The sequence below is a fragment of the Venturia canescens genome, chromosome 1, assembly GCF_019457755.1.
Source record: "Venturia canescens isolate UGA chromosome 1, ASM1945775v1, whole genome shotgun sequence".
Classification (NCBI taxonomy): domain Eukaryota; kingdom Metazoa; phylum Arthropoda; class Insecta; order Hymenoptera; family Ichneumonidae; genus Venturia; species Venturia canescens.
Window position 1 is genome coordinate 24467260 of NC_057421.1, and position 11563 is coordinate 24478822.

The 11563-nt window shown below is 40.5% G+C and overlaps 1 protein-coding gene across 4 annotated transcripts in view; it reads left to right on the plus strand.

Moving 5' to 3' along the window:
* Nucleotides 1–11563, plus strand: part of LOC122419042 (disintegrin and metalloproteinase domain-containing protein 10-like) — a 104057-nt gene that overhangs the window by 89677 nt on the left and 2817 nt on the right. For all 4 annotated transcript variants that reach the window (XM_043433284.1, XM_043433285.1, XM_043433286.1 and 1 more), the window contains exons 12-16: nucleotides 1528–1697; nucleotides 4068–4235; nucleotides 8147–8274; nucleotides 9475–9589; nucleotides 10204–10338. In XM_043433284.1, coding sequence (XP_043289219.1) covers nucleotides 1528–1697; nucleotides 4068–4235; nucleotides 8147–8274; nucleotides 9475–9589; nucleotides 10204–10338 — 716 coding nt within the window. The remainder of the gene's footprint in view (nucleotides 1–1527; nucleotides 1698–4067; nucleotides 4236–8146; nucleotides 8275–9474; nucleotides 9590–10203; nucleotides 10339–11563) is intronic.

Here is an 11563-nt window from a genome sequence, read left to right on the forward strand (position 1 = left end):
AAATTTATTATCATTACGTGCGAGAGTCTCTGCGGGCGCGTATATATCCTTGTATATGTTGTGGCTTTTTTTACATTTTATTAATCCAAGGGATAATCTACCGATCAACGACTCATGCGTGCCCGCGATCAATACAATATCCCACCGATTCTCCTGCGGCTGATGCTGGTCTCTCGATAATATATATTTATTTTAGCATCTGTGTTGTCCGGTAACAAATACAACACACGCGGCCATCAATACATACATCGATATGATTATGAATTATGATAATATGTATGCACCTAAATCATCAATATCTTTATTTGGCTTAATGCGAACCCACGCTCCTTCACGATTATTGTCTATTATAAATATTTTATCATTATAACACACAGACATCTAAATATGCATGTTTGTAGATTAACGACAACGTTCCTGATGCAGACAGACCGAATTCCGAGGCATTCGACCCTCGTCATGCAACACTCGGACACTCCCAGTGATTGTTGTTCCACAATGATACTGACGCGAACTCCATTTTTGAAATTGTGCAAACCTGCAGTGCTGGATTAATAGTTAAGATGGCGATTGTCTGTTCGAAGAGAATCCGAAAGTTTAAATTTCTTCCCGAATTTTCGTTCACCGGGGTTTATATCTGTCCGATTAAGATGGTTCGATAGCGAAGTGCCGTATTAAAAATAGGGTGCAAAAACCATTCGAATTATCGTTAATGATGAGTAAAAAATATTTGGTTACGATATTTTACTAAAATTTCGTAATTGCTCGTGATTTTGGAATTTTTATATTTTTTCTTTTGCGTACGCCCCTGCTGGAATACATCTCCATGCTGTATGCACTTATACGAGCATACAAATGAACGCTCAGAAATTCTCGCACTCAAATTCTCTTACGATTTTTATTACAATAAATTTTTTCTCATAAACTAGACGGTAATCATGTTCTTTGTTTTCAATTTTTTCTTCAGAAGCTACTCTAACAGTGTGTTTTTTAAAATGAAAATCGCAAGAACCGTTCTCGAGTTATTTCGATACACATTTTTTGTTTGTCGATTACCATGTGTTCAAATGGAGAAACCATAGGACTCTAATTAGATTTCATTTCTTTTCTAGATTTTTTAACTTTCGTTAGATTTATCTGGGCGATATATATTTTTTAATTCCATAATAAATCAGGTTATGCTATTGAACGACCTTAAGCCAGCGAAATTATAATAATTGGGAGCGACACGCGAATGTAGCAATCACAAAGTTTAGCAGAATGGAAAACAGATTTTGTCATTATGATTTGGAGCACACCTTTGGCGTGAATTTTTTTTATTACTTTGTTTAAACTCATCGCGAATAGATCAATTTGGTTCAATTGATCGGCACTCTTCTCGTGGAACGTTCAATATAGAGATATGTAGATGTGCGCGCGCGTGTGTGTGTACGTGCGGAAATGGAGCAGATAATGGATCTCTTGGCCATGCAGGCGCCGTCACGTTATATCTCATACATCAAGACTAATAATCGATGGTTTCCACAGAGCCCCAGACAGCAATTTGCGGAAATGGCGTAGTCGAAGAGGGAGAGGAGTGCGATTGTGGTTGGGAGGAAGATTGCAATGACCCTTGCTGTCATCCCCAACGTTTACATCATGCACCCTTCGAAATACCCTGTCGTCTTACGGAGAATGCTATATGCAGTCCCAGCCAGGTGAGTTTACATCGCAATTCGATGTTTCAAACAATCAATCACTTCGACGAATCTCCCACGCGGTTTTAATAAAGCGATAATCATATATTTAGTCGTCGTTGCGAACCGCAACGTTTCAATTTCATTCACGAATTATCCATTTTCTCCGAAGCAGTACGCGTCGAAGAAAACATCGTGATGAATTGATATTACGTATTCGAATGTTTATTAATCGGATCAACGAGCAAACAACCGGTTATGGTGCTGAAGGGCTCGGGCGCAGGGATAATTATAAAGGCAAATTCGATGGGGATGATAAACTGGGTCAAAATACACTTCGATATAGCCAAAATGGGCATGACTGCTCGTACAGAGGAAATATTAATTTGGTGGATTGAACTCGATAGGAGCGTGCAGGTAATTTTTTAATTTCGCACCCCCGCTCGCTTCCAAACAGGAAAATCAACGTGAACGAATTCTCATTTATTTCATGATCCTATCAGCTTATATTCGAACGGAATCGTATTACCATAGAATTTAATATGATCCTCCTCCAGTTCCGCTCGCGAAAAGATCTGGAATAACAAACAATATCATTGAGGACGGCGACGTCAAAATTACTCGATGGAAGCCCAGGAATCAACTTACACGTTGTCAACCATTTCAAATTTTAAAACGACTAATTTTCAAACATATTTTCATGAAAAGCCTGGCATGACGTTGCAGTAATATAAAACTGTTGGTGTCCCAACCGAAAAAAAGATTTTTTCGGATTAAAGTCCAGCAAGAATGTGCGTGAACGAACGAGAGGTTTCTACACAAATAGAGCGAAGGGCTGGCGGAGCGTAGATAGAGTTTAATTCCCCGTGCGAGTCACCATCCCCAAGGTGTGTTCTCAGCGACGGTCCTCGAGGAAATGGGAGCAATTAATCAAATGAATCGTGCCACTGGTGGCGTTTACTATCGGCAAAGAGGAGGCATCCTCACGAAAACCATTGCCCGAAGAGAGCCGCATTGGGAGAGGGAGAGAGAAAACGATCAAACATATCCAAAGCCACGTGTGTGTTTGTCTGAATGCATGTTTGCGCGCCGGTGTTTGTCCTTATTCGCGAATGTATGTAGATAGTGCAAGGGAACACCAAGCCAACCGCTTGCTGGCGAGATAAAACAATTAATCTTGCTACTTTGTAATTCGAACGGATATCCCCCGGTGGCCCACTATCCCAACGTTCACCCTCGTATCCCACATGGAATTGGCGATGAAGCTTGAGACTACCAACCCCCACGGAAGCACTAGTCAACCTAAAGTTCTCCTATTTGCTCGTAGAGGTGCTACACTTCCAGTTACACTAACATCCTCGCGATGGTAATAAAGACTTGACTGTGATGGATCGCTCGCTGACCATTCCGTCTCCGCACACTCTCTTGTCCAAATATGAACTTGGATATTTAACGTGTTTTTACTCTACTAAGTGAACGTAATTTGAAATCGCTCGTGGATTGTGATAAATCTCGTACTAATGATGCGGATTTCGTGAAGGAATTAATCTGTAAGGATTAGTCGTTTTTGCTTGGGTTTTCCAATTCCACATGGTTTCGACCTCTTTCTAGAGGCATCGTCGTTTTTTCTCAAACTTTTCCTAAATGCCTCAATACATTGGGTGTGACGATTCGCTATCGATGGTAAAAACCGATCACGACATTTTTGGCGAATATCGAGTGAAAAAGGTTTGGACTCTTTGTTGTCTTGTTGCTCTAGTCCCGTTGAGCGACAGTCTGAAATGACTTAACGATGGAGAGTGCGAACCAGGGGAGGGCATAAAAATTATGCTGAAGCCCACGCTCAGCAGAAGGCTTCATTATTCGCTGTCAATTAGTCAATGAAAGTCTGCACCCTTAATCAGGCTTAAAAAGCTCCTCAATTTTTTAATGGTTCGTCACGCACACACTTATCATGAGAATCAAACTCACGAAGTTCGATTTCGAAAAATAAACGTCAGGATATTAAAATAAAAACAAAACAATAACGGAACTGAACGATCGAAATAAAACGAATAAACGATCGTATGGATTCAAACTCACAATCGAAATGAAATAGGACGAGGCTAAAGTTGTAAAATCAATGAAAAAAAAAAAAATTAAACAACTATGAATAAATAGTCGCGGCGGAAAGTGGTATAAGGATTCACTGAGAAACAGAATCGGAGAGAGGGAAAACGTAAAAAATGTGCGGCCTTGTTGAAAAAGAGAAAGAAATTCCCTGAAAGCCTTCCGGTGTTGTTCGTCTCACGTTATACGCATCGCTGTCCCTTAAGTGTCAAGAGCTCGATACATCAACTTTATTACTCACGAATTCGTCTCTAAAGCAATCCATTCGTTTCTATATCGCAGGGTCCTTGCTGTACGTCCGGTTGCACCCTCCGAACAGGAAACAAATGCAGAGATGATAATGGTTGCCGAGATCCAAGTTTCTGCAACGGGTTGGCTCCCCAGTGTCCACCATCCATCAACAAACCCAACAAAACGATATGCAACGAGGAGTTCGTGTGCTACATGGGTGTAAGTTTATTCGTGTATTTTCCAAACTTTCCTCCAACATATCACAAAGTGAGATACGCAAATAAGCAATAAAAAACGAGTTTCTTCGATTGAGAAACTTCTCAATGTTGCTTCAATTTTATAGAACGACGAAAAACACTGTTTTTGACTCCCAAAATTCGTGCTAATTTCCTCTCACTCGTGCTCGCCTATTTATTTTATGATCGTTTATAAATATTGCATTAGTCGTTGATTTTCGAAGAAATCGAAGAAAATACTATAAATTTAGGACTCGGCTACTATTTTATCGTACCTTTTACTCGATCGCCTTCTCTGCTAGAAACAAGAGACTGATATCGAGAATTTATTCGACTGGAAAATATTCCGAGCCCCCCCCCCCCCCCCCCCGTTGACTCGGTAAATATTCCATTGAAAGTTGGAGAGCATTTCTTGGCAATGGTATATATCAGTTGTTACCGGCGGTGAACCATCTTCTCGGATACTTTACGGATTCGAGATAACGTTACGATATAGAGGTAAACATAAATTACCTCGCGTCAAGAAGCTACCGCGTCTCCTCTTGTATAAGTTGCTCTGCTCCACTAGCATGTAAAAAATACGATGCTCCCAGATATATATCTCATCGATTCACTTCCACGTTTAACTCCATTTTCACCCATGCAAAATGTGTGTACTACAAGGTGTCTCGAACATTCGAAATTTCACGAAAATCACGTTTCTCAAGTTCTTTACATTTACGATTTAGTCAGCGTTCACATTATTTTCATAAATTCATAATTCAACGTGAATGAAATATCGGTTGTGTTAAAATTCCACGTCCTTCCACGACTCCATCGGGGCTCACTAAAAACGTGAAAATATGCAACGAATTTTTATGCAAATCATCGAGATTAAGGAAGCTTCGAGAAAGCCCTCGAACTCGTAAATTCGAATTTCAATGGCACTTCAATATTTGATTGGGAAATAAAAACCAAGCGGCTCGTTAGAATCTCGCATCCCGCGCAGAGTCCCAGCGATTTTACACTGTTTGCGAAACGCCATCAACGCATTTGCATTTTTTATAAATTTACGATTCCTCCTGCTCATTGTTACGACGATAAAAAAAGGGTTTCTAGCAGGTGCTTGAATGACTCAGGAATGTTGAAAATACAAGATAAAATACTGTTTTTCGAGCGATTTCAAGTCGAATCGAGACACACCCTTTGTGTGAAGGAAGCGAGTGGCGCGGTGAATCGCAAGAGATAAGAAGCGTCATGCTGTTCACCACGAAACTCCATTGAATGCAGTGTGCATGGACTCCTCACCTCCTTCCGCCCTTATGGGAAATAGCGGTGGAGTGCAATGCCCGAGGCTTACGGGAGCAAAGTGCGAGCAAGGCGGCGGGGAGGAAAGTTTTCTATGCACTTCCGGTCTCGCTTGAAATGGAGGTACAACGAACGAGGAGAATGAGATGGGCATCGATGCGGAGCTTCAGGGAGGAGAGGTTGCGCTTGGAAGCAAGTGTTTCATGGGAGAAAATCATTCTCTGAAAGGAGCTGTGCAGAGTCTTTTACGAAGCTCCAGATCAGTATTTCGTTCGCTCGATCGAGCGGATACGATTTTCGTATTCACGTGGAACAATTCTTCGTCGCATTTGTTCAGACACGTTTAGACGAGAGTCACTGGAATTCAAGCTCATTTTCGAGAGTGAATATAAATAATAAATTTACACAAACGTGCAGTTTGCGAATCGATAGTGTGTCAATTCTCGAGTAAATCCATCGAGAAATCGTTCCCGCTTTTCCAATCCCTGCGAAACTTAATCCTCCACTTGGAGCGAGAAGGCGAGCGAATGAAACAAGAGTTTTGTGTTTCGCGAGCCATAAATAATCGGAAACGTTTTCAGTGCGTTTTATCTTCTCGCTGTTACGTCCAGAGATTTCTCCCCTCGAGAATTCCCGATTGAGTGAAGTGCCTCGGCGAGCACAAATTAGCGAGGGCAAAGATTGCTGATCCTTTTTTGATTGTCGACTTTCCCAGAGGGAAACGTTAACTCCGAATCTCCTCGAAGTCCTGCTCCGACAATTACGGGCCGCACTCATTTCGAAATGACTAATTGTAACAGTATTTTTATCTCGAGTACCACTCTCGATCCACTGATTGATCGTTATTAAAAAAAATCGTGAAGCACCGAAGCCAAGTGCCCCTTCATTTGGCACAACGTACTGGCTCGCTATATGCGGCCCAACTCCCACTATTTTCCTCGATCCCATGGCACGGCTGCAATTAATTAACCGATAAAACAAACAACCAAACATAACTTCGTCAACGTAAGTAATTTCATCACGGTACCATAAACAGGTTGAAACGAATCAATATCGCGCTTGAGTAGCTCGTGATATTCGCCGGAAGTTGAGTTCGGTTACGTCGTGTGATCAACGGTGGATCGAGGAGCAACATCCTCAGGGAAACTTCATTCTCACAATTTCGTCATCGTCTCCTGAAATACGGTAGCAACTTTTTGGCTAACTTTTACTGAAGGTAGTGCATAAATAGAATTAAACAACGATTCCGACGGTAGAAGTCACTGCTAAAATTATCGTAGAACGCTGCAAAAAGGGGTGGGGGGACAAATTGGTAATTTCTATTCGTATGAGTGATAAATTTGATTGATCCGCGAAACATGAAAATCCAAATGTTGTGCTATTCCGGGGAAACGCTTGCAGGAAAATTTTTAACGTGAGCGTGAGAAAATTTCACGTCACGTTTATCCAGTGTTTCAAAATAAGAGTCGAAATAATCGTCACGAGTGCGGCACGTTTGCAGTAACATTACTCAGCGACACAAAACAATGGAACGTTCGACAAAATTTCACTCCCGACCCACAATTATCGAATTTCTATTTTGCATTATTCACTAGCCATCAAAGTTTACACTTCAGTTGAGCTCCGCATTTCAAACAAAAAAATTTCGTCCTACATTCGTTTTTATTTGATGTTTTTTGTTCTGTAACTGCGCGGTAATTATTCAAGATTAATTCCCTCGGTGAAAATGATTTGTGGAGAATTCGTAGGAAAATATTATTTCCACGAATGGATAGGTCAGCAACCAGAAACACCGAATTAAACGATACTTCGAATGCATGTTCTTTCGGCTGCATGACTCACTGTTCTGCATTATTCAACGACTAAGTGCTGCCGCCGTCCACTCGCGTGAACTCACATCCAGATTCGTCATCAATCTTGACCCGTGCTATCAGAGTTAAACATTTTTACGTATACAGTATGATAACTTGGGACAGTTCTGAATAAATTTACAGATTTGAACAACTATGACTGTTCCTCGTTGCAATATTATCGTTGCCGATCGTTTCCTACTGACGAGGGTTCATTGGTTCCAATTCATTGGATTCATTGGATCTTCATGCAGGAGAAATTTTTATATTTTTTGTATTCAATATTCATGAATTTGTTTCCTCGATCTTTTTTATTCGATCGTTCTCAAGGGTGTTCGTGCGATTGGTCTGAAAAATTAACAGCGAGCAATGTTCATCGAATTCGTATTCAATGTGTGAAATCCCCATTGATTCGTTTTCCTTACGAGATTTCATTCGTTCTTGATATTCGTCATGAGATGCCGTTGCGAAATTGTGTCTTTTTGCATTATTCTCAGATGTATTGTCCCCTGCAACAGTTTCTTTTCTCCTCGCTCCACATTTTTATTGCGTATACTTGATGTCTCGATCCTTTTTTGCCACTCTCTTTTTGCGCTAACCCTGGCTCCGTCGCAGTCCTTCCTTCCTTGTCCCCATTGTATAGATAAAGCAAAATAAATCTAAAATCCGTAAGAGAAGAGCTCTGGCAGTGAAGAGCGAGAGAAAGGCTTCGCGATATTCAAACCTCTCAGGAGAAATCTTCGCTTCCGTTTTGCAGGAATGCACAGGCAGCATTTGTCTGGCTTACGGTCTGGAGTCCTGTCAGTGCATCGCGGGACCCAACGATCCTCCGACCAAGAGCTGCGAGCTCTGCTGCAAATTGCCTGGGGAGGATCAGCCTTGCCTGTAAGCTCTTTCTGCCGTTTTCTCTGTCTTTTGCACTTTTTCTCATTCTCTTTCTCCCTCCCCCGCCTCCGCCACGCTCTCACTCTTTCCGGCGTCAGTCTGTCTGGTGCACTCTCAACGCATACTTTCTCCACCACGGAGAAAAATTCTTCCTAGTTGCATTACCATACCACTGTGCTTGCTGCGAGCCCCTCGACGAGTCACCCTACGGGGTGGAACATCGAGAGGCAGGGAAGACTGAAAGAGCGAGAGAAAGAGAAAGAGAAGCCCTAAATAAATAAATAAAATGATGGAAAAATCATCTACACATACAGAAAGAGAAAAAAACCACTTCATTTATACACAGGTGGTCTCTAAAGCAGCGTGTGAACTCTGTGACCAGAGCTGGATCACAAAATTCTAAAGAGATCGAACCTCATACATCTTTGCCACCGATGTGGGCGATTTGTTTGATGAACTAAATGACAGAACTAATGCATTGCGACCACAGGAATAGAGTAGCCTGGCCCCTGCTGTCTGTGGTTTCCCTGGGCGGTTCGACTCTATTCATAACGCCGATTGATCAGTGATTCATTAACTTTTCATCGGAATAAAATGCACGAGGTCGCTTCCTTCTGAATTTTGTGATCCATTTACTCTGCTTAAGGAGTTTCGGTACAGGCGATACAATGTTGCCATGCTAATCCATGCTAAAAAAATTAAAAAATTCAAAAAGTTCAGAATTTTATAAAATTTGGTTAACATATTCTTTAGTGCCAAATTTGACGACACAAATTTTTTAAGATTTTTCTTCTACACAGTTATCGAGTTCACTAAAGTTTACGTGTATAAGCATAGCGTTTTCATATATATAGGTATACATTCCGGGCATGAGAAATCTGCTTTAATGCGTAATTACTCGATAACTAAGTAGAAGAAAATTTTGAAAAAATTTGAGTTTTCGCACTTGATGTTGAAGAACATTATCACCAAATTTGATCAATTTCTTAATATTTTGACTTCTGTACCGAAACTCCTTAAGTTTAGTGCGAATTTCGGGACTCTTTGTGCACAAGATAAGTGTACAGGTAGAGGAAGAAATTATGTATCGCGTAGACAAGAAGGTGAAGATAGGGATTCGCCACAAAAGAAACGACGTGAATACCCTATCTGGGGAAACCAGCTTCCGCTCTCGACTCCATTTTTTTACTACCATTTCAGATCTTCGTTCTCGTGGAATTCAGCCCCTTATGAAATACCAGACATGATGTCCAAGCCGGGAACACCGTGCAACGATTACAACGGTTATTGCGATGTTTTTCAACGCTGCCGCGAGGTAATCTGCGCTTTTGTGTTACGTGAATAAGGTCAGATGCTACTCTTCTCGCAGGGAGGACTGTAGTTCAATAAAAGCTTATTTGAATCCGAGATATTTTGTCGCGCTACGAATCCCTGGATAGCAAATGAAAATAATTTTATGAATATTTGCTGAAAAACAGAAGTTTGATGACGCGTCTTTAGCTACTTCGTCATTTCACTTTTCATTGGAGACACCGAAAGTTTGCTTGCCGAGGAATATCCACTAATTTACTTTATGCGTAAACCCACAAAATGTTAATCGAAAAAGTTCTAGACATTTATCAGATTCAATTTGCTCGGTAAATTATTCAACGGATTGAAACACGACCAAAAACCTTTTTGCCAGTGCTGATTGCACGTACTTTTGCGAAGTGAGTTTCAATTCTTGTTCCCCGCGGACACTAAACTCTCAGAGATAATCAAGAAACTTGTAACGTCGATTCAATACACATTCGATATAAATGTCGTTAATAATGCCTCAGAGATTGCGATCGCCAATGTCACTGTGCACAGAATTTACTGGATCGGAATAAATGGGCGCACAGAGAAACCGTTAATTACGGAGGTTTGTTTGAAATTTGCATATAACAGGTCGACCCTAGCGGACCCTTGGCTACCTTGAGGAGACTGTTGCTATCGGATGTCAGTCTCGCCCAATTCCAACGATGGATGGCTGATCGTTGGTACGCTGTGGCACTGGGAATTCTCGTCGCTCTCCTCGGCCTGGTAAGTTAATTACAAGATTGTATCATTGTATTAAACGCTTCTGCATGAATTGGCAATTGGATAACGAAGAAAACTTGAGAATTTTGAAATGAAAAAAACTTAAGATTTTGATATTCTGTCAAAGATTGTTTAAAAAAATTAATTTTGCAACACTAATAGCAAATTCGTGATCAGCGACCCAAGAAACCTTGGAGATCATGTGCAATTTGTATATCAACTTTAAAATACTCGTCACAAAATTTGAATACCCTGAAAATAAAACATTCTATTTTAACAATTTTACCGTTTATTTGCAATGGTAAGCCAAGAGAAGATAAAACCAAGCACATACTTCGAAAGTACAAATATCGAGGACGCGATTTATGCACTTTATTATTGGGAAATAACAAAGGCTTCCGAATCGTGGATTTGAAAAAAAACGGACCTCAAAAATTGCTACTTTTTTGCTTTACTTTGCAAAAACTTAATAAAAAAAAAAGGTTTTAGCCAAATTTTAAAGTCACCATTGAAAAGAGCGACCTCAAAAATAGTCGACGAGGTAGCATACGAATTTTTCCAATGACGTTTTCATAGTGAACAGTCCCCTAGAAATGAGTACATGCGCGAAAGGTGTCTTTTGGGCGTTAAAGAGTTAAATAAAAAACCTTGCTCCTTCATAAGTCCTTCGTGGCTCGCTCCCAAACAGAACCTCAAAATGTATCAAGTTTATGAATAGTCCACGTTAAGATGAACCTCAGTATTTCTTCTCCATTTGCCATAATCATGAAGTTTTTGTTTCTCAGTTGTGTCATTCACATCCACCTTGGCTCGTATTCAGATTTGAGGAAAAGTGCTCATGGCATTTCAAAATTGTGATTCCATTAAATCCATAAAAAAAAAACTTTTCATTCGGTACAAGCCAAAGTTCCTTTTTAGTGACATATTGAAATGAAAACTGGCACTTTCTGACGTGCTTCGAGTCGATACGAGTCATTGAAGAAGAAGAAGTCATAAGTCGTTTTCATCCATGATCATTGTTTTTTTTTTTCGGATTTTCTCTCCGCAAAATCAATAGATCATCGATTCTACTCACTTTTTGCTTTTCTCACCTTCGATACAACATAAAAAAAGCTCTCTTCGTATTCCGGGCAACTTAAGATATTTGCATGGTTCGCTGGCATCTGCATCGAAGAATTCGTTACAGCCATAGAAATTCATATATAGCTCTATCGCCATCTCCTTTTTC